Source organism: Neltuma alba, unplaced genomic scaffold, assembly GCF_004799145.2.
Source record: "Neltuma alba isolate B1F8T4 unplaced genomic scaffold, ASM479914v2 tig00012615_pilon, whole genome shotgun sequence".
NCBI classification, from domain to species: Eukaryota; Viridiplantae; Streptophyta; class Magnoliopsida; order Fabales; family Fabaceae; genus Neltuma; species Neltuma alba.
The window spans coordinates 409,113-433,616 of NW_021637057.1; the positions used below are offsets into that span (position 1 = coordinate 409,113).

At 32.1% G+C, this 24,504-nt stretch overlaps 2 protein-coding genes across 2 annotated transcripts; one reads left to right on the plus strand and one right to left on the minus strand.

The window, feature by feature from the left end:
* Positions 1–1,658: 1,658 nt before the first annotated feature.
* LOC114729203 (mannosyl-oligosaccharide 1,2-alpha-mannosidase MNS1) lies at positions 1,659–9,724 on the minus strand. Its single transcript, XM_028916182.1, has 14 exons — positions 9,166–9,724; positions 7,323–7,370; positions 6,683–6,871; positions 6,100–6,212; positions 5,598–5,663; positions 5,309–5,480; positions 4,696–4,785; positions 4,179–4,303; positions 3,948–4,013; positions 3,592–3,700; positions 3,396–3,494; positions 2,656–2,736; positions 2,404–2,574; positions 1,659–2,313 (listed from the first exon to the last, which is right to left on the minus strand). The coding sequence occupies exons 1-14, from the start codon at positions 9,319–9,321 to the stop codon at positions 2,074–2,076; spliced, it is 1,725 nt and encodes a 574-aa protein (XP_028772015.1). The 5' UTR covers positions 9,322–9,724; the 3' UTR covers positions 1,659–2,073.
* A 10,460-nt stretch (positions 9,725–20,184) lies between these two features.
* LOC114729206 (B-box zinc finger protein 32) lies at positions 20,185–21,654 on the plus strand. The gene has a single exon (XM_028916187.1). The coding sequence runs from the start codon at positions 20,641–20,643 to the stop codon at positions 21,367–21,369; it is 729 nt and encodes a 242-aa protein (XP_028772020.1). The 5' UTR covers positions 20,185–20,640; the 3' UTR covers positions 21,370–21,654.
* Positions 21,655–24,504: the final 2,850 nt, after the last annotated feature.

The window sequence follows — 24,504 nt, forward strand, 5'->3', positions numbered from 1 at the left end:
TGCCTGCGAGGGCAGCATATAATCTAGTCCTGCATTTCGAGTTATCCAACAGAGGCCTCGTGTTTTCAGGGTTTTTGGATTAGAGTGCCATTTCATTAAGTTACAGTATGGTCGTGGTAAAGCTAACAGTATGTGCAACTGGATGTTTTTGACTTTGTTAATCACACTGGGCGCGCCACTTTGTGATGGATTCATTCGGGATAATGGTGGTACTTGGATGTGTGGTTTCGTGAAAAAATTGGATCTTCACCAAGAACTGCGAAGTTGTGAGTATTCAAGAGGGATCAGGATGAGGTTGTGCGCGAACTCAGGATTCTTGTGATGAAATCTCGACACTTACAGACTGACGTGTGTGTTGGTTGATTGGGAGATTATTTAGCAGCATACCAGTAATTACTTGAATTGCTCACTTATTCAATTTCATAACATGGGTATAGATTCACAGCTGATGTTCGAACCTCCGGAGAACCACGGGAACTTGCTCCCATTTGATTCCTTTCAGCTTTTGCAGTTCCATTGTACTCATTAGTTCTGTTTTACTTATGAGCACTAGGAAAAATCTTAAAATAAGTGTCTGAAAATTTAGCAATTTTCTAGCCTTATTTATCTAAATTGTAATATAAGACTTAATTAATTAATTTAGAAAAATTGAGGAAGCCAAGAAATTACTTATAGTATTTTTTTTATCCTATTAAGAAAAAATCTTAAATTTTATTAATTCTTATTTAAAATTCAGTAACTTTTCAACTTTATTTCTATTTAATATACATTATATCTCGTGTAAACAAAATCAACACAATAATAAATAAAAGATAAAATTGTATATCCATATAAAAAATTTCTTTTGGTGCCTTATAAATAAAATCAAAAAATATCCTTCTCTTTCCTATAAATAAGACCAGAAAAGTATGTTATATAATCTCTTTAAAATACTTATGTGTTATATTATATATCAATTTACAAATCAGCTAAATTAATTTTTAAAAAAATGATAAATGTAAATCTATAAAGTATTTTTTTAAAATTTTTTTAATCTCTCTAAATTGGTTAACTTTGCCTTATATTAAACACTAAAGGTAGAATCTACACTTTTTAAGAAAATAAATAATTTATAATAACAATCTATATGAAAACTAAAATAATACTACCTCCCATCTTTAATATAAGAAATAAATAACTAATTTGTGAATATTAAATGTGTAATCACCATAAAAATTATTTGAGGACAAAATAAATAAATATTAAAGACAAAGTGAATTTACGTTTTATATTTACAACCAAATTAAATATTCAATAAGCTCCTATATAAATGTTAGGAGATAATATATTCACATAAAAAAATTAATAATGTAATTTGTAAATAGGGGGAAAAAAATTCTTTCTACCTTAATAGGATAGGACGGTAAAAACATGCTTCGCAAATAGACAGCCATCCAGAAATGGGTACCTAAAAGACAATACTACGTGCGAACCTATTTATAAAGAACAAGAAGGCTCGGAAGTAGGATGGCTCATCACTCTCTGAGGTCAAGTCAAAATTTTGCATGAAGCACCAACCACACATCTTGATGTTTCCCTTAATCAACCAAGCCATAAAGAAAAGTAGAAGAACAACCAAGCCATATAGAGAAGTAGATAAGCAGAAAACTGTCTTTCTATTGAAGGCGCATAATATATGCCTCAATTTCATACATTGTATAACTAACCTTCCAAATTTAATTCTCAGAAAAAATAATCATTAGAATCAAAAGGGCACAGCCCCTTAAGTTTTTAAGAAAGGCCATTCATCAACAAAGATCACGTCGTTCTGAATAAACCTTGTTTGTAAGAACTACAAAGCAGACCTGTTTCCTGTGTCACATACCAATCTGCAGCAGAATGATCCCCCAACTTACAATCAAAATACAATGGCTTCCCAGAAATGGAAAGTTTCCGCCATGTCCGCTATAATCTGCCATGGGGATTTGCCAACGTCTTACAATCTCTACAATGGAACAAATTGGCTCTCACCCCTGAACCTTGATAAAGATGGAGGTTCAAGCTCAACCCCGTACGGTAATGTAGAACGTATCTCTAACCCGACCGTCCTTCCTTCCGGCCACCTATTCTAAATTTTGATTTTTGTTTCTCATTCAGGTTCCCTAATTTACCTCCATCGAGCCGAGGTGTAATCCTCAGAGGGTGTGCTTCAGTGTTGAATACCCATTCATCCAATGAGATAACTGATGGGGGTGAAAAAAGAAGATAGAGATATTTCAAAGTCTCAGCTAGGAAGAAGGTCTGCATCTTATTGTCCTTGACACCGGTATTAACCTGAAACATGATCGTAGCTATATGAATATGCAGACTGGTTGCTTAATGCATACAGATGAGCAATTAGATGTGAAGTTGAGGTGTGCTTACATCCTTCAGTCCAACATATCCGGTCTCTATGCGCGAGTTCTTCTCGAAAGCTTGGAAAATATTCCAACCCCATTCTTGGTAGGTCTTATTGCCTGTTAGACGCCACATATAGAAGAGCGACTCGACTGTCTCTGGTCTTAGAATGTTCCATGACGTACCCACACCCATGTCCTAAACAAATTCAAAATTTTAAAATGGTTATGTAACCAGGAAAAAAGTAAATTGCAAATAACAAGTGAACTAAAAACTAACCTGGCCTTCATGAAAAAAATAGTTCTCTCCAGCCAATTTAGTGGGAGTTGATTGGTAGAAGTTATAGCATGTCCAAGCAAGCTGCAAAGTAAAAGCATATATAGTCATTCTCAAACTCAGCTGGTGAGCACTTATATGACCTTGTATAAATCAGAATCAGTGCGCAAATATCCGCTCCCAATAGAGGACAATTATCAGTAACCATTCCGGTCATATTTCCTCATCACAGTAAAAGACAAACACACACACACACACACAGAGCAACAAGCTAGCATTGGACTTGGTGATCTTGAAGTGAACGGTAAAGCAGGTATTGAGTGTACAGAGTGTTATCATATTACAAACCAGCCTAAAAATTTTTACAGCCACTTTCAGTTCAACACAACAGGAATATCAACAATCATTTCAATACATCGGATGAAAGTCGTTCTGTTCCCCCCCGGGGGGGGGGGACCTGATGTGGCCCCATCCTGTATATTGAACACACACCACCCATTTAAGGTGATCCAACATCCACTCATCATAATATGTTTCAAGACTTCATGGTGTCAGGAAGCATCACACAAATAAAATTGCTGACATCAAAATTTGAGGTAAACCAAGCATCTCTAAATTGGACCAACAGAAGTCATATCATTAACCAGTGAGCTGTGCCAGTATACTAATTTCCTGGTCAAGGCCCAGAAGAGTCAGTCAAAAGAAGTCCTTTACTGTATCTTTAAGAAGCAACTAAGCCATACCTCTTCTGCAAGTGACAGAAACCTCTTCGAATCTTCAGGACCATAACCAGAAGACCCTAATGCAACCATTCCAGGTGCAAAGCATGCTAGTTCATCCATCTGCATGTCCACAATTGAATGAAAAATCATGAGCATACTCAAATCATCACATGTAAACAATGGATCTAGCAATAACTGTAAGGTACCACAATGCTACCTTGTCTGTAAGAGACCCTCCATTCTTCTCACATATATAAGCAAAAGAAGATGGTGTTGACCTCCTAACCAAACTCACAAGACCTTTCATTGATTTCTCCCACATATCTCTGTTTTCAATATTTCAAGAAGCAATGAAAATCATTAATTAAAATACTTCTAATTGATTTTCTCCTCATTCAAACTCCATTTAAAGGAAAAATTAATTTTCGTCAATCTTCAGAAGTTGAGTTCCACCATTCAATTAACGAGTGGATTACAGCGCTTTTTTTTTTGACCTGAAGGATTACAGCTTGAACTCCTCAACAAATAATGGGCAATGTAATGCGAAAAATAGAGGAGATAAAGTATTCCTACCTATACAGTTTTACAGCTGGAGTTTTATTCCCCTGGATCCAAACTTTGAGCAAGTATTCATAAAAGCTGCAAGATAATTGTATCAATCACAGTCCAAACGAAATTAACAAATACATGGGAAGATGATAGAATTTTACAATGTAGACCATCTTAAAATGCAGAACATTTACTGCACTAACATTATGTAAAAGATGTCATCAGAGTGCACCAATCTTAATTCTATGTCAATACCTGTCACCCATGGCCCCAAAAGTGATGGGCGAGTAGGCTGTTCTTCCACTATGAGGATCAATGTAGATAGGAAGCAATCCATCATCAGGAAATGTTTTATTAATATGCGTAATAACATTCTCTGCCTGAAACAGCAAGAATATGATCTAATCACCACATATCTTAAAAAAAGATGGCCCCATAAATAATAAATAAAATACCAGAACAGTTAGTACTATGGAACATTGGCAGCACGTCAAACTTCTTTAATTTTTTCCCTTTTACAAAATACCATTTGGGCTACAAAACAAGCACAAAGAAGGCTAGCAGCATAACTATAAACTATCTGGCAATGATACTACATGCTGTACATTATTATTCAAATTTGGTAGAGAAAGAGGGATTAAACCCATTAACACATGACGGGAATTGCAAATTCTTAATCCTCATACATACAATATTAAACAACAAACCTGCAACACCCCTACCCAAGCGACAAACAAAAATAGGAACTATAGAATGGAGGAAGAACAAAAACCTTCTGCTGATACTTTGGATCACCAGTCCTTTGGGAAAGAACAATAAATTCCAGTTGTTCAGTGCCAGAATCCGCCAAAATACTCTCACCCTTGAAACAAGAGAGAAGATTAAAAAGAATTAGATATACTGATAAACTACATGCAGCATATAGCCAATACAATGACAATCAGAAATCAGAAACTAATGCCTAACGTGAAAGTTCCATTAACCCAGAACCACACAGACACAGAACTAGTACCACCAATGTCTGCATTCTCAACTGGTCACAAAATTCATGCCTTAAAAACAAATCTACCAAAATGATATAACAGATTCTAATTAAAAAATTACAAAACTTCAGAAATAAATGCTGAGCCAATGCAATCACGCTAGCAGAATCGATTCTTGTCTAAAAAGAAATAAGGCAAACAGAAACAATAGCAGAGTTTCATCAAGCTAGTAACAAAAGTTTTCAATTTTTCATCAATATAAGACTTATCAATGGCCTCAAAAGATGGGTATTCTTTAAACAGTCACATGCTTAAAAGTTATATGAGGACTACATGGAATCCTTGACTGATACCAAATGTTTAGTAAAGGTGAACTGCACGTATAGAATACTAAGAACATACCCCAGTCCAACTAGGATTGTGTGGATTTCCACGTGCCAAATTTATTATGTTATAAGGAATTCCTGTAGGTGTATCCCATGCAGGCAGCAATCTGTCTGCGATGTCTCTAGCCTTGTCAAGGAAAATTTTGTCTCCGGAAAGATCATATGCACTGAGGAGTCCACCTACCACTCTGTATTTTGGCAGAAATAAATAAAAAGAAAATATCAGAAACAGAATACATGGTCAAAACTCAAATAAAATTAACAGTGAATGAACATCAACTGCAATGTAAACCTTATAAAGCAACCTTATAGTTGTCTCAAAAACGCTAGCCTCATAATCTTTGTTAAAATCCAGCGAGTTTGCAACCCATCTGTTACAGAACAATGTGCACGAGAAATAATAACCATGAGGAACACAGTCAACCATTAAACAGATTCACATAACAAGCCACTGGAAAAAAAAGGTGAACTACCCACTTAAATTTAAATTATGAGAAAGATTCAAGACCTTCATAGAACAAAAGGGAAAAAATTATGCCAAAAAATCAATCAACAGGAGTTAAACAAGTGAATAGTGCCTCGAGGAGAGTTTATAAATTGATTTTCAATCAGAAATTTGATTGAAAGAACAGATTCACCAATGAATAAATTTAAAAGAAAAAGACATATTTCTTATTTGTCAACGCAGAAGCACCTTAACCAAATACAACTGACAAGTCTACCTCACGCTATAGATGCCAGCGAAACATATATATATATTATATGCACAAAACAACTCAGTGTCACAGATTCAGAAGTTATACTCACTCTCTTGCTTTCTGAAACTGCTCAGTGAGACCCATAATATACAATGTGTCAAGAGAATCAACTAAGGTTGCTCCAAGACCACCAAAGCTATCAACACCATTCTTTGACTGGGGCTGGTAGAACCAAGAAAATAACCTTTAATCTTGAAATATGTAACATAAAAGATAAGAAAGATACATCACGTAGAATTTTAAGGCCATACATTTGCTTGATGAATATATTTGAATGACCACATTAAAACCTCATAATTTGGTCATAACTCATAAAATAAAATTGGTGGTATGCCACAGAAAAAGTGTCCGATCTAAAGGGCACAAAAATGTCCATTTTCATGTCTCTTCTTTTTCCATGACACAAGCATAAACCACAGAATTGTTATTTTTCATATTAAAGCTGGAAGCCATGAGTAACTCATATCCTAATCTGGAAGACTTCATAAGTTTTACTCCCAATGAAAGAAGTAGAACTTCTAAACTTTGCAACCCAAAATTTGGATGAAGGGCAAGAAGTTCACAAGGGAGAAAACGAAAAAAGCAATCATTAAATATAAATTTTGATGGTAAGTAAAGGGAATTAACAGCACCTGAAGTTCATCTTGGCCCCACGCATATGTTTCATATGATCTCCAAGCATGAAGCATAGCTTCTTTTACTTTTTCCCTTCTCTGAACGTCAATAGGATCATCTTGTGCCCCTTTATTTGACAAAATAGTTTCCCTCCTAGGATCAATGTCCTTGATTGTGCCACCTTGGGCATTACTTAACTCTTCCATCTGAAATTAGTATAAGAACTGAGCCCTCATAGAGAAAATTTTTTTTCTTAAATAACGAGATGCTACAACACATCAAATTGAATATGGAGGCCTGCACGCACCAAACAAAGAACTACAAGAAAAAGCATCACCAGGATAGAGCATTATGTAAGAGAATTGGGAAAGAGAATTCACAAAGGAGGAGGTCAATCAATATTATCTTATGGTGGATTCACATAAGAGATGCCAAGTGTACTCACAGTAAGGCCTTTATAGTCGCCCTTTGTTGGTTGCATAAGAGAATGAGCAATGTATGAATTTCTTTTAAAAGATAATAAAAGAAAACAAAAACAAGATAAAACCAAACAAAATAGAAAGATCTCAGCTATTTGAAGGTAAGGACCTCAAGACCAGAGCACAAGGTTAATCATCTTACTATTTTTAAGCCCAACAAAAGATTAATTTTTCATACCAGATTCTGCAAATGAGCCACTTCCTCCCGTAATTTGTGAACTTCATCCTGAATTTCACAAAAAAATTATATACTGGAAATAAATTGAAGTTATTTTGATGCCAAAAGTAGTCAACAAACTACTTCTGTCCACCAAAAATGAGTGATAAAGAAATTTACAATGAAAAGAAGCTATAATTATCTGACATCTCAACCACATTAGCATTACTTGCTACAAGAAACTCACAATAACAGGTCAAACAACCATAGAAACTTCACATGCTCATGCACTTTGATACAACACAACATTTAACCTAAGAAGCACCAGCTTGAACACTACGACACAGTAGAATATGAAGTGTCAAATGGCAATGGGAATCGTCACACCTTTCCCGGTACATGTACATGCATGTCATATACAGATACATCTCCATTTTTAACTATTTGAACACTATTGCTTATGAAACTACCAAAAAGTTGAAAGACTAAAATTCTTTTAGAAATTTTCTTATCGAAATTCAAAAGAACAACAACTAAATCAGAATCCAACAGTGCCCCCAATACAAATCATTAGCTAGAAAATACGGACACAGGCATGGTGTCTGGTTCGTATCCTATTAATCCTAATTATTCACAATCAAATCCTAGTCAAACGTAAAAAAAATGAAATCATAATCAACATCAAACCATATCCTAATCACCAAGTTTAGAATATTGTTCTATTCAATGAATAAAACCCTTCTATTCATTTAACATAATTTTTAGTTGCTACTTCTTATACTAACGCATGAATAGTTTTTTGTATCCCTCAAACTTCTTAGTGTAAAACTAAAAATTTCCAGTGTAACAATCTTCAAGCATCTTTGGAAGATAGATCACAAAATATTAATTTAGTTTTCCGCTGAAATTTGCTCTCTCCACACTTTCAAATGGAAAACAGAAAAGCAGAAGGCCAGACATCTTCATAGCGCCTATTAATCTTAAAATAATCTGTTTGCATATCCATTTGCAACAGAAAATTTTTCAAACTCTACTGGATAGCTGCTCAGATTCTGTAGTCCAATGCCTTAGTACCTTGAGGATAGCTTTTTCCTCAGATTCAGAGAAATGCATTACCAATAATCAAGATGTAAAACAAACCGAAAGGCATTAAACATGAATAAGTTGATCACATGCAGTATTAGAATTTCAGAAGTCAATTATTAATTAATTAATTATTATTAATTGTACCCTTGAAAACGTGTGAAAGGGTGATACTGTAACGAAAATTTTTCAGGGGAAGCTATTCCTCAGCATAAGCAGAGCTCTAAACTTTATTTTCGTCATAAGACCTAAATTTGACCACACCCTGCCCCTTCACTTTCCTCAATTGTAGATATCGAAGTTTATAGTATCATGCCATGTTATATGTAACAGATCAACAAGCAATGTCAGCCGCTATGCTTCTTCTGCCCGACACCAATTGAATAAAATACTTGCCGGCAATTTATTAAACAAGTGAACGTCCAGAAGAACCGAAAAAATTTATGATCTCCAAATACAACATAGGATTCCTCTAAAACAGGTGACAACATGATCAACGTCAACACTCTGGGAGGCAAAGAATCAAGTCACTTAATTCTGCTGTAACTGAGCAAGCATGATCATTGAAGTTGAAACGATGCATAATGCAAATTTTGAATTTTGTATTCCGGGGCAATAAATGAAAAAACTGATCCAGTTTTAGTAGTTTCAAGCTGTTGACAACCACCAAAGAGCGTCCTATATTTAGAATTGACATTTCATATTCTCTTTCTTAAACTTCAGACAACCGAATTGAGCAAGTCAGGGGGGAAATCATATAAAAAAGAAGGTGAAGTAGTACCTCGTGTTCTCTGACTAAAGTTTGACGATCCCAGACAACCAGAGAGGCACAAACAAAGACAATGAAGAGCAAAGCTAGACGCTTTGGTCTCTTGAGGTAATACAAGGGGTGGCAATACCTAAATTTGTGAAGCAATGATCTACTACTTCTAGCCATTGCCAGATCTTACCCTCTTAAATTCCAAAACTTGGAAATCCAGAATCCCCAAAACAAGACGGGAACACTCCTCTATCGTCTATAGCTCGAGCAGAAACGATCTAACAGAGACCATAAGACAGGAACGATTCAAGACATCAATCAAACAAGTTAGGTGTTCCCATTTCTTGAAATCCACGATAGAGTAAGGAGAAGAGGCTTGCAGAAGGGACGAAGGTGGAAAAAAAACGCAAGGGAATTTTTTCCCCCTTTGGGTTAATTTCTGTGGGGATATTTTTCGTCTAGTAATATTGGGGAAGCCGAGTGGATGAACTAATCGAACTCAAAAACTTCACTCAGTTTGCAATTTGCGATCGAACCATAACCCGAAGCCGAAGGCCAAGACTTCTTCCATGGGTCCGATTTCGCAGTCAGAAGTCAATTCCTCCAAAATCAACGTAGAATAGTCAGTCTTCTTTGCAAGTCAACCCAAGTGCCCAACCCAGACGCGTCTTACTGTCGTCTTCAGCGAAACACCACCAGGCCCATATATTTTCGGAAACTTTCTTGGACTGTTGTCGTCTAAACAGACTTATTCAAGTCGGCCTGCAATTCCATTGAAGCGTTTCTAATTTGTTGAAGCAGCCGATGCATTAACTCTCGAGTCGGTTTTAATCCTAATTGTGTTCCTTTTTTTTCAGTTTTGATAAAAGAAGTTTGAGATTTTAGAAGTTGAGAGTAAAAATCAAATTTTTTTTAATGCAAATATTGTCAAATCCTGTGAAAAAATAATTATTAATATAAATGTTATACATATTATATTTATTACTCCTCCAGTCTTTAATATAAGACCTAATTGTGGAGTTGATTTTGGTCTTAAATATAAGATCTATTTTTAATATCTATCAATTTTTTTCCAAATCACCCTTATTGATACTCCTCAACTATAATCAAGTATGAGAGGAGAGAGGATATAATGAAAATGATTAAGATATTTTAGGAAAAACATATCATATTAACTAACTTACCTAACTTCTTTAATCTAATCAAATTAGTTAAATAGGTTTTATATTAAGAACCAGAGAAGTACATACTAAAATTATTTTTTATTTTAAAAATAAGTTAAAGTTATTTTTTTTCCTTAGGGATTTTTTTTTGGATAAGGATCAGATTGCATTAATAAATAAAATAATAAACAGAAGCTAAAAATAATGGACAACAATTAAGTAATATAAAATCGTTTAATTCTATCCTATGTGCTAATTTAAAATAAGACACAGAAAAAGTTAAGAAAGGAAGAAATGTCTTGATGCAATATGTTGACTGAAAGCTTGTTGGCATCTATCTTGGAATGAGTTGCTTCTTGACATAGTATACTTGCAATCTTTCCTTAGGATTATGAGATTTTTGTTAAAAGTATTTTTTTAAATAATTATATTTAGGGCTGTATAAATAACAAGTTGTCTCAGTTATCAAACTTTTTAGGAATTAAATAAATATTGAAATTATCTCCTCTAGCATTCTTCAATTTCTCCCCACTATCTTTTGTCTCCCTTCCCTCTTTTTATCTCTTCTTCAAGTTTTTCTTTTGTTACAAAAAAAAAAAAGTTTAAGTGAATTGAGTTCCAACTTCCAACAGCTTATCAGGATTAAGGTATACCATCAGATTTAGAGAATGCTTACAAAGATACTTACATATCACTTACCAATAAAGTCTTCATATTGATAGCGGGATTCGAATTCATTACCTTATAGGTTATGGGCTGACTCCTTATTAATTAGATCAACTTTTATTGACATCTCTTCAATTTTTTTTGGGTCCTTGAAGTCACAAAATCTTGAACCAAACCCTGCAAACTCTTGTTTTTTTTTGTTGGGATGCACTAAACCCTACAAAGTCCCGCAATAGTCTCTTATTATTAGAGCCAAGTCTTAATAGCTTAAATATATTGTCTAAAAAAGAGTTGATTTTCCTTCACTTGACCTAATCACCATTGTGGTAAAAAAGCAATATTAGTAGTTGACAAAAAAAAAATGCAATATTAGTATATTAAATCATTAACACTTTCTTGGAATAGAGTACTTTGGTAAAGTTAGAAATAAGTACTACTTTAAGGAATAACTTGATCATTTTGTTGTTTAACTTACAATATACAATAATTAAAAGTTTAACATAGTTAATAAGATTTTATTTTTCACTGACAAGAAAGAAAGACAACTTGAAGTGGAGAATAGATATTGTCCCCAGAAAATAGTTGAAAAATCAAATGAACAGGGTTGAGAATTGGAAGCTTCTCAAACTAAAAAAAGGAGAAAAGTTTTTTTAAAAAAACTAAATGGTTATATTTGAATTTCATTAATAAGTTTCTAAGTATGTATCTAGATTATTAGATCCCTTGACCTAAAATGAAAAGATCATAATGGTGAGTTATAAACAGGGCCTATTATTATGAATCTATGCCTCTTTTTATTATAAGAAGCAATAAGATGACTAAACTTTAGAATCCATAATTAGTATATACATTGTGGATATTTTGACTTGATTAATTTTTAAAATTGGATATTTGATTTTTCTTTGGTATGATACTTCAAGAGACCCTTGTATGAACAAAGTCAAGGTAATTTTTTCCCTCATTATAACACCAGATAAAAAGAATTCCATGAATCAAACAAGTATGAGAACATGAAGTTGAGTTTGAGAGGGCCTAAAGTAGTTTGCTCAGAAATGGCCCAAGCAAATGTGAAAGTGGATCAACCTTGGTCAATTTTTATTTTGGGGGACTGGAGGTATACTGTATACATTTAAGTTGGAATAAGCCTTATTTTAGAGGTAAATAAATAATATAGACTCATATTTAACATGTAAATTAGTAAATATAATTAAGGGTTAAAGGTTATTTTTATCCTAATAGTATTTACAACAAAAAAAACTGTATATATTCAGAAATTATTTTGGTTATATGTTACTTTAGAAGCATTAGAACATGAGTCAGGTCGCCATTTATGTAAAAAAAAAAAAAAAACTAATGTTGATCATTAACATTTTTAATGACAAGAATAACATTACTCATTTTTTAATTAATAATTTTGGGGGTAACATTAGGTTAGAAGAGAAATTTACAATGTCCATATATCTTTTTACGATGTCCATCGATCTTTTTGCGAATTATTTTTATGGCAAAAATGACCCATAATCATATAATTAATGAGAGTAAATACATAAATATACGATTTTTTTGGGTGAAATTTATGTTATGTGGGTTTTTAGTCCAACTTTATAAATGTTTTTTTTTTTTGCCCATCTTATTGAATGTGCTAGGTGAAAGAATTCATGTGTGTTAAACTATTAATTATTAAACTTCTAAACCAGCCAGCCTGGAAACATCGTCCCTTTTTGAAGTTTAGGTTTTAACCATCCATGTGATCTTATTGATTTGCCCTCATAATTAGGTCATTACTCATTATAACATTTTATCATTGAATTATAATATGATTGATTAATTAAAATTCAAAGTAGATGTAAATCCGATTTTCCTAACTTTTCAAATAATTGATAAGGCCCCTTAAATTAAGAGTGATAATTAGCTATTTTCCTATCTGTTACTACAATATCCATGTCTTTTACAAATATGTGGAAAAGTAATATATACTCCTTCCATTTAATACATAAGATTATTTGAGAGTTTGAGATTAGTCCTAAATAAAGTCTCATTTCATCTTATTTCTTACATAATAAAAAGGTGGTTTGAAAAAAAAAAATTAACTATTTAACTTGGCTTTAGGATGCTAGAGGTATCTCAATCCTGTTATATTTTGATATGATTATTTAGAGAAAAAATTTCACAAACAGAAAAGGTTTGAAACTACTAAATTTCAAATAGAAAATTTTAATAAAAATACATTGTTATTTGTAAATCTAATGTTATCAAAACCTGTCAAAGTATTATTATCAAACTTGATAAGGTTTAGTAAATTCAAAATTCTTTTTGCAGGGTTCTCTCTTATTTATATGAATAGTATTTTGATTTAAGGGGGTGTTTGGGATAAAAATATTATTTGATTTGTCGATCCTTAAAAAAAAAAGAAGCAAAGTTTCATCAGTAATTGATAAATGGAACATTCATATTCATGAAAAGTTACAATCACCACCTTGCAATAGTGAGTTTGCAAAGAAATTCTGAATTCACAGTCATGAGCTATCCCCGATGGTGTAAAAATGATACGATTGGCGAGATGCATGGATTATGCCATTGTTTCAAAATCTTGGACTGACATCTCTGATTTAAGAGGGTGTTTGGATACCCTAAAATCAATTAAAAAATTTTCATATAAATCGAGACAAAAGTCCTCTCACATACTTACTTTTTATATAATAAAGTTACTATTAAAACTATGATTTGTTCCATCAAATGTCTTATAATTTGAAGATTGGGTTAAGGTGTATCCAATATTTCAAAATATTTTTTCGGACATATTTAACACCCTAAAGTATTTGGTGATGCATCTAATACCCGCGAAATATTTTTTAATACATTCAGTACTTTGAAATATTTTTTAAGTGCCTCCTACAATCAAAAAGTATTTTTTTAGTGTGTTCAATATTAAGATAAAGAAATACCTCACGATGCTTGACAAACCAAAAAAATATTTCTAAATACTGAGTATATTATAAAATATTTTAATATAGTAGATATTTTTTAAAATTGGAACCAGGTTTTTTGGATGGTGGAAGGAGAATCCAAAAAGTAGGCATGTGTTAGGAGAGGGCAGGGATGCGGAAGGGCGTATTAATGAATTCAGATCTGACGTGGGAACAGTGTGGGCGGATCAAATCTGGACCATAGATTCCCAGGCAGCGTTCTCGTCCAAGGAAAGCAAAAGGCCTGAAATTGAAAACACTCGAGTGGGCCCCACAGCCACAAAGTCATTCCCATTCACAAGCATCTCCTGACGACCCATCATCCCACCGCTCACGCCGCGCCCCTCACCTCCGTAGCCAATCATCCCTAACACGTGCCCCCTCCCCTCTGTTTTCCCCCTTTTTTAAGATTATTTTAAATTATTTTGTGGTAATTAGAGCCTCCCCCCTCTCAACCTTGTGTGGCTCTTACTTCTTTCCTTATTTATTACGCTCTCCCCATTCTTTTATACCACGACGCCACTTTTGAATTTTGAATTTTGGAAGGTGAGTAAATTGTCCTGTTAGAAGCTTTTGCTTAAGAACATTGGGTATCCAGAAATTGTTTTGAATACAAATTCATTTTGAAAATTTAAAACCATAGTAATTTCATATTTTATGTTTGAAAATGTTAACAGTCAATATCACTATTTTAAGGGTCAATTTTAGTTTTTTTTAATGATGGGGCAAAATTACTATGAATTTAAATTTACAGGGTAAATTTGTATCTCAAAAAAACTTTCAGGCGCCCAACACTTTTGAGTACAAAGTTGCACCTTAACTTTACTTTTATCCTAAATATAAGTCACCTGAAGAGTATTTAATAATCCTTCTCTAATTTTGTCTTTATTTAATTATTATTGGAAAAAAAGAATGAAGAAAAAAAATATGAGAATGATTTATTGATAGAGAGAAAGAAGTTTTTAGCAAGGGCAGATGTGAAAAATTTAATCAATTTAATGGACCTTGATATATGAAAATGAATTACAAGTGACTTATAATAATGATCAAAGTGGTAACATGCACAAATCTACTCCTTTTAATATTATATGAGCTTGATAACTAACTCACATAAACCAAGAAAATAAATTAATTATTTATAATAAACGTGTTTGATTTGAAAACTAGACTCATTAACTGAAACTCCTTCAGTTTGTTTGGTTAATGGGATTGTTTGGAAGAAATTATAAATTTATAAGATAAAATAACTTGCAATAAAAAAAAACTCGTGTTAGCTCTTAAGTACGTTTGTGGTGGGGAGGGTATGTTATTTCTCCACCACCTTTTCAGATTTTTTTTTCCTTCCTTCATCATAAATCATAATAAGCGCCTCTTCCAAATTTTGATTTTGTTAGTCAATTATGATGATGTGGGAGACAGTTAGGTAAGGGAAGCTAGATATTTTTCACCCCTCTCACCACACATTTTTTTAATACTACGCATAAATCCTCTTTTTTCATTCCTACACTACTTTTCTATTTCTTATTCATTCTTCCACCTAAATGTCAATTATGCACTCTCCAAACTTGATCATATCCACTACCACCTCAACTTGTCTATGATTCCTCTCTTTACAATTTAATTTTAATTTAAACTTTTTTTAACAACTCGTACACGCATTTTATCTTTTACAAAGAGTCCAAATTCACCACCTCACGCTTACTCTATGTCTGGTATGAGAAAAATAAAAGAGAGAAAAAACTTTAATGAGGTCGATTTAAAAAATTAGAGACGTGAGATTTTAAAATTTTAACATACAGAAATTACAAGATAAATGTCTATTAAAATTTTTACCTCACTTATTCAATTTTTTTAAATTGAGTCTATTAAAATTTTTCCTCTCACCAAATGGACCCTATTGAATTATTAAAGAAAATGTTTTAGACAGACATTTGATGTAATTGAACTATAAGTTCATAAATTAAAGTTCAGTTTCTTTATACACACAAACCCCACAACCAATTTCTGAAATTTAATTAGATTAGTTTAAGTTAAATCTAAATCTAGCTGACTTTTAAGCGTCAAATATCATATATTTTAAAAAAATTCTTATTAATATGCTCATATTTTAGGATGAATTCTCCTTTTAAAACCATACTTAAAATGATCACAGTGTAAAACTCTTTCAATTTTTTTTTTTTTTTGGGGTTCAGGCTCAAAACTCGAACTCAAGACTTTTTCTCATAGGCAATATAAGAAATACCAAACCAACATAAGTGAGTTATTTTTCAATATAGTTATATGATCTCTAATATTCTGGAGTTTGTGAAATTGACATCTCTCTCAATATAATTTTTTTCTTCACAAGATTTAAATTATATTTTGACTTAAAGGGAATTCAATCATTTTTTTCCCATTCAATCTAGTTAGCGGGGGTTGAATCCATTGTCGTTTGTTTACAAGTTATTTTCTTTTTCTGGATACATCATTTGGTTTCTAGAAATACATATAATGATGATTGGCTCTAATTCATGCGGGTGGGATTATATGACTATAAAGTCTTCTCTTTTTCACCACATCATATTTTTAATATAACATCGAGTTAATTAATTTGAGAAAATTAAGAAATCTAAAATATTATTTAATTATAACATATGTTACATGATTTGTTTAAAATATTTATGCGTATCATTATATTATATATCAAGTTATAAGTTAGATAAATTAGTTTGAAAAAAATAATAAATATAATATTTTAAAATAATTTATTTAACTTTTATTAATCTCCCCCAATTAGTCAAGTAGATATTAATATTATATTAAGGATTTGGAAGTACCTTTTGTTCTTAATATAAAACATAATTAACTAATTTAAATAAATTAATAATATTGCTTAAATTAGTTAATATGATATTTTTTTTCTAAAATACCCTAAATATCTTTCTTAATTTCTTTTTTCCTTATCGTACTTGATTATTGTAGAGAGTATCAATGGGGTTAATTTGAAAAAAAAAATGATAAACATATAAAATAAGTCTTACATATAATATCAATATCTTCTAGGGTACTCTTTCCGATCTTAAATATAATTACACTACAAAATGACTCTTATATTTATGACAAGGGAGATATCATTTTTCACCCAGTGAGGGAACTCACGCATGCTCATGGAGGGTCAAGCATTGAACTCTAAGTTTAATAATAAGTAAAAGTTAAAATAAGCATTAAGTTAGCCGGGTTAAATAATTTTGACGGATATAAAATTTTCCTTCTCATACAAGATTTGACTAAGAAAGATCTAGATGTAATTATGTTATGGCATACACGTAACGGGCTATGTGTCCACGAAAAGTATTGAATCCATTCCCCCCAATGTTTTTATATAACTTATTCTGATTATTATACTTACACCTGTGAGTAGGGACACGTGGGTAACAAATATTAGTTAAGGTTTCTTTAGAATATGTTCGAGATCAACGAGGTTTCGGAATTCTCTAGAATGTCAGGCCTAAAAAAAACAAAAGAATTGTCTAGAATGAATGAAAGAGAAAAATAACACCCTGGCAAAGTAAAAGATGTCTATCTTGCTCTTCACATTTTGTTGACATGGTTTCACAGCACCTTCTTATACACACACATTACCTCCGATCCTAGTTATAAGAACTAGTTGACTAATTTTAAAATATTAAGAAAGTAAGTTGAGTTAGTTATTTATCCTAAATAGGTGTTGTCTTTCCTAAAATATCCATACTAATTAAGTGTATTGACTAGAACTATTATTGTTAGAAGGGTTATTTAAAAAATATATATATAAATATGAGAGACAAAATGGATCGGGGTCTTATATTTAGGGATAAAATAAAAATCAAACAGGGTCTTATATTAAGAACCGGAGGTAGTATTTATATATATATAAATTTCTAAACATGTGAAGTTTTCTAACATTTTTTGACCTGATGTTTTTTTTTTAAAAAAAAAATTAACTCTGACAGATCACTGAATTTTAATCTATAAGAATAACTTCAATTTGACGTCTATTTAAACTATAAACTTCATAGCAAATATACTACCCAGGGGTCAAAAACTTTACAACCTACTGATATGGAGGTTCATTTATAAAGATAAAGTTGTATGTTTAATCCGCTTGTAACCTTTTTAATTAATTTGAAAAAATAGCCATGCTTAATTTTCAGATTCAATACAACCATTTTGCATCATTTACAAATCAAACTTATAAAAGAAAATCAAATTTTTTATGATCTTTATATTTGTTTTTAAGGAAATTTATGAATAAGATAATCTAAATCTGAACGGATGTAACCTTTTTTTTTTTTTTTTTAAAGTTATATGCAACTTATCTTTAATTGTATGTAAATGACTTTTAGTTCAAAGATTTTTCACATAGTTAAATATATATTTCATAAAACTAAAGAAGAGTTGCATTATTTGACGATTTTTTACTTCAGGTCCCTTTAATAAAACTCCTCATTAATGATTTACATGATCAATTAACATTACAAACATTTTTATGCCAAGCAATTATCTCAAGCTGGCTATAGTTCTTCCCTTTTGCTACGTTTCACTCAATAAAAAATATAGGTTAATATTAGTTTTATAGTTTAATTAAATTTTGATTTCTGTTCTTATAGACTCAGATTATTAGTTTTGATCCCTATAATTTTATAAGAATTGGTATTAGTTTAACAAATGGCCCATATACCTTTAATGAGTATTAGTTTTGATCCATACACTTAAACCCATATTAAGTTCTTATATAAGGGGCAAAATAAACTATTTGAAACTGCATGCAACTTGTTACTGAGATGAGCAATGAAATTAGTTTCATGAATCAATAAAGTTAAAATTTAATCAAGGATAAAAAAAAAGTTAAAATTTAATCAAATTGTAAAAACCAACAATGATATTAACACCAAACAAATTTAAATTTATAAAATTACATAATTGCAAAATTTTCCAACTTCTCTTGACCCGAAAAATTTGACTCTGAAAGATCATATAATTTAAAACAATATTAATATCAATATAAACTATAAAATTTATCACATATCCATTGTCGTTGGCTGGATTTTAGCTTTATCCAGTTCCCTTTCATCACTTAAAAAAAACATAATATAAATGTATAAAATCATTATAATGTCCTTTCCAACTCTTTTTTGGCCCTAAAATTTTCTGACTAGGAAAGGTCACATAATTTAAATAAACATTAGCATTATTTATTACATACAAAAGAGTAGAAATTTATTTAAAAAACTTAATATTTATAAGGAAAAAAGAAACAGTTCAGTACATTTTTCGTACAATGTTCTTCTTTCAAAACTAAAAATACGATAGATAAACAATTTAGTAGTACATGATAAGTTCTGATAAAAATATAAAAGCCTAATATAAACAAAAGAGAAGACAGAAAAACCAAACAACAAGATAATGAACACTAAAACGAGAAACAAAGAACTGGCTGAAACAAGATTATCCGCACAACTTGAAAATAGTTGACCTCATTTTCCGGATTTCATGCTCTCATTTTTATGCCAACGCAAATAGTTTAAGCCGACTTGTTCTTCACGTTTATTGGATAAGCTTGGCCTAATTTTACTCATTTAAGAAAATAAACATAATATCCATATATGGAAGTATAAAAAATGTCAAAAATTTATTAAATACAAAATAACAAAAAATTATTACTAAGTTAAAGATAACTACAAGCAATTTTCAAATTTCATACAATACACGCAATATATATAGAGAGAGAGAGAGAAATTTATTTGTGAAAGTAATGAATTAATAGCTCCTAAAACTTAATTTGACAGGGATAGTCAGACAATAAATTGGTGAACAAGTTGTGTATGGTCTTGTTAAGAATTTTAAATGGATGTTGTATTTTTTTTTTATTGTGAAGTTTAAAATGATAGTACCATTTTAAATTAAAAAAATAAAAAATTTAGTAACTTGATTAACTACAGTTCAATCATAGTTGGATTATTAACCTTTGAACAACTATTATGACCAGTTTAACGGTCAATTCAGTTTTCAGTATCTTAAATTTTATTCAATACAAAATGATGAACATGGATAACAAATTCACTATTTTCAAGTTAAAAAGCAATACCACTAATTTTTCAAATTTCGTACAGTATGGTACTGTGCATTCTTTATTTTTTTTTAAAAAGAAATTTAATTTGTGAAAAATAATGGATTTTTTCAAAGAGAAAGATAAAGATGAAGAAGGAGCCACGAGACTTGGTTTACATATGCTCCTTGAAATTCTCCATATATGTGAACGAATCGCGAAGGAGTATTTAATAAATTTCACATATGAGCCATACATCCATTTCCATCACTGGCTGAATAACACCTAAGCCATATATCGTCACCGCCTCTCTCTCTTCCTCTCCTATATATCTCTCCCCTCAAATCTCTCTCTTCTCCCTGTGTGTTCTATTTTAACCCCTAAATCTTTTTCTCTCGTTCTATTGACCCTCCATTGAAACCACAGATTCTTATGGTATCCCTTTGATCTCTCTCTCTCCCTCCCACATTTTCCTTTCCAACCAAAGCCCCTTCCGCACATCGATCTCTCTCTCTCTCTCTCTTCTCCTTCCACACATTTCTGTTCGGAATTTTTCAGAGGAACGCCGAGTTTCTGTGTCAGGTTATTGTTAGAGGCGGTTTGTTTTGTGATCAGTTGTTTGGATCTATTGAAAATGAAGCCGAGGATTTGTGAGTTGTGTAGCCAGGAGGCGTACCTGTATTGTGCCTCGGATTCTGCGTTTCTCTGCTGGAAATGTGACGCTAAGGTTCATGATGCCAATTTCTTAGTTGCTCGCCATATCCGGGAGGTTCTGTGTTGCGATTGCAAGTGTTTCGCAGGAAGACAGGTTTCCGGAAGCGTAGTGCCGCTTGAAACTATGTCCTGTCGGAATTGTTCGCCGGAGAAGCACTCCGATGAGGAGGATTGCCTGTCTTCGTCTTCCATGTCGGCTTGCGTGTCAAGCACGGAGTCCTGTGCTACAGGTCCGAAGAAGATTCGTCATCGGACGGAGACAGTGGCGTCGTCCGGTTCCGTCGCGGATGAGAGGTGCCCGGCGGAAGGGAAGAAGAAGAATCCTGGGCGGTGCGCGGCGGAGGAGGTATTCGTGAATTGGAGCAGAAAGTTAGGGTTAAATGGCAATTGCGTGGCGTCCTTGGCGTCGCAGGCGATGGGGAAACTAATGGCGGCGGTTCCGTTCAGAGTGGCGGTGGCGACGTCGTTTTGGTTCGGCCTGAGATATTGTGGCGACGGGCAGTTACGCACGGCTCAGAATTTGAGAAAGTTGGAGGAAATGTCGAAAGTGCCAGGCAAGGTGATCGTGGCGGCCGAGGAGAAGCTGACACGTGTCCTCAGACCCAAAAAAGCTAGGCGCGAATTCGAGGAAGGATGGGCCGAGTGCTAACCCTTCCTTGAAATCAACTTATTAATATTCTCTCTGGTTTTTTTTTCCTTATCATATCATTAAAAAAAAAGAGATTTGCAAAAACGGATCACTATTAAGCCTTTGATCTCTGAGTTTCTGTCCCTTTTGTTGTTTGATCTTAGTAAAATTAGTTCTGTTCTGTTCTAGGACAATCAACTTATTTAGTTTGAGAAAGTTGAATTTAAATTGTAGCTTATTATATCAAACAAATTAAATTCGCGCTATATAGGCTTTTGAATATCAAATTCAGCTAATTTGAATTGAGCCGAGCGTTTTGATAATAGTATGCTGATAAATGATTTTCTCTTTATTTCGAAAATGAAGATGATCAAAAGGAGCAGGCTTTTGGACAAATTGACATGTTAATAGTAGTCTATTATGAATCAAATTGAATGTTTTTTTTGGATAATAGTATGCTAATAAATAATTTTCCCTTTATTCCTGAATTTGAGTGTGGAGGAAATGGACAAATTGGCATGTTGGGGTAATGGATCCAAACAAAAGAGAGGGAAAAAAAAAGAAGAAGAAAGGGAAATTAGGGACATGTTTCCTTGCAGAAAAAGACAAAGTGACATGAAAAAATGTGTTGAATTGAACATAGGAATGAGAATTAATGAAATGTCATAATCAAAATGCCATTGGTCTGTGTTTCGTCTACTCAGTTGTCCTTCAATAAAGACATACCAACAGTTCATGATGATGCCTTCACGTTTCTGGCCACTGCATTACCTACTTGTTATTTACATTAACTAGCCTCTTGTACATTCCACAATACTATCAATCACTTATATTTAGTATAATTTTGTCCTTTAAATTTTAGTCATTTAATCTCTTTGATCCCTCCACGCTTAACTCTTTATATATACATATATATTATAATTAAATATGCACACACATACAAACATGTCAACGCTAAGTTGAAACTCGGAATCGCATCTAAGTATGACGAGTGGCGTTGCTGTTGAGATAACTTACATTTGACAAGTTATCCCAACTCATACTTCATAAGTTTATAGTATGTCACGGTTAGATATGAATTAATTAATGGCATTAATTAATATATAAATAAAGTTTTCAAATAAACTATCTTTACTTTATCTTCTCTCTAATCCTATATATAAGATATGAATAATCAAATTACATAGATAACAAAATTAGTTAAAACTGGTTGAATGTAATAAGTGTGTAAAAGAGTATTTTATTTTTCAAAAATACTCTTATTCATAAAAAGAATGAGCAAATAGGAAAAAAAGTGATAAGCAAGTGATATAATGACATACTCCTCCGCTTTTTGATATAATACCTATTTAATTAATTTGATTAGATTAAGAAAGTTAGGTAAGTTAGTTAATTATAAAAAAAAATATGACATGCTTTTCTTAAAACACCATAATCATCTTTCTTAATATCCTTCCTTTCTCACTTGATTATGGTTGAGAGAGTATCCATAGAAGTAATTTAAGAAAAATTGATATATATATATATATATAATAAATAAGTCTTATATTTAAGGTTAAAATTAACTTAATAATTGTGTCATATATTAAGAATCAGAGGAGTAACATGCAATTAACAAAAAGGCGAAAATAGGAACAAAAAAAAGAGAGATTAAAATTTTAGACATTCTTTAAGTATATAATATAAATAGGACCACATTTATCCTAAAAATTGTATCTGACGATGTATAAGGTTCAAAGATTAGGCGATTTTTTTGTTTGTTTTAAAGTTAATTGGGGACCAATCATTTTGATATGGTACGGCTAACTATTGCTTTTCTCACACATAGCAAGGAAGGGGGTCAATTAGAAGAAGATGTGAGGTGTAAATGAGGTACTGAAAAAGGTGGGTGAATTGAATGTAACAGCAAAAGCAATTCTTACATTGTGGTTGGCGTTTAAAGCTTTTTTGAAAGTATCCAATAGGTGGATTTGGAGGAAATTAAAAAAAACAATAAAAGAAAATATTATTAAGATTCTTTATGTCCCTCTGGGGTAATTTAAACCACATCTTTTTATGACCTCAACAACTAATAAACCTCCCATTATTGGCTTAGCTGTCCTGCTTCATTCTTAACCATACGTTGGCCTTCTTAATTTGTACTCTTAGACTTGTGGTTATAGACTTGCTAACTGTTCATGTAATTAAACAGATCCATATATATGTGTGCGTGTCACAAAAAGCATAAATTGTTTTATTCTCTTTTACATTGCGTGTGGAAGACTTGGGTGTTTTATTAGCCACATATGAAACAAAAGGATCTCATTTTTACACTTGTTATAATTAATCATTTGTGTCAAATTAAATGCGTTGCACTATTTCAATCATCAATCAAGCATCAACCTAAAAAATGGAAGTATTTGAGGACAAGAAAGGACACAATAATATTGCAAAGAAAATTAAAATTAAAAATGGTATTAAAAATTTCAAACAGGTTATTAGTTTTGGAAGATAAATTGGGTGAGATGTGAAACAGGTTATTAGTGTTTCTTATAAATTGGGAAAAAGTTCCCCATTAAAAATATTATTGAATCCAATAAATTTTTATACACAAAAAGTATTAATACTTTGCAAATTTTATAGTATCAATATTTTGATTTAAATCCTTTTTACCAATAAAATTTTTAACGTGGGACTTATTTTAGCTTTCCCAAAGATTGTTATTAAAATAGTACAACAAGGAGGAAAAGAGGAAAGGGGGACTGAAACTCAAGCGCGAATATGAGGTTTTCACCTCTCCCCCTCTACATATATTGTTCCTTATTATCACTAGTAGGAGGAGATCTAAACTCGCTTTGATTTAAAAGTTTTTGGCATTAATTGTTGCTGTGTTTTCTATTATTATTGATAATCTCAAGAGAGTAAAGTAGAAATATTTGAAGCCAAAATGAAACAAAACAATATTGCACGTGCAAAGCAACAAGTAAATAAGACACATGCATCATATTTTACTTTCAACATAAATTCCTGTATAAGTAATTGAATAAAACAATAAGAAAAAGGAGGTTGGGGAAGCCAAATCCAACTATAAATGAATATGAATACTAATCTTCTCCCTTCACTTCACAAAACTTCACAACACCTCATTGTTCAAACTCGTGGATACAAGTTTCAACA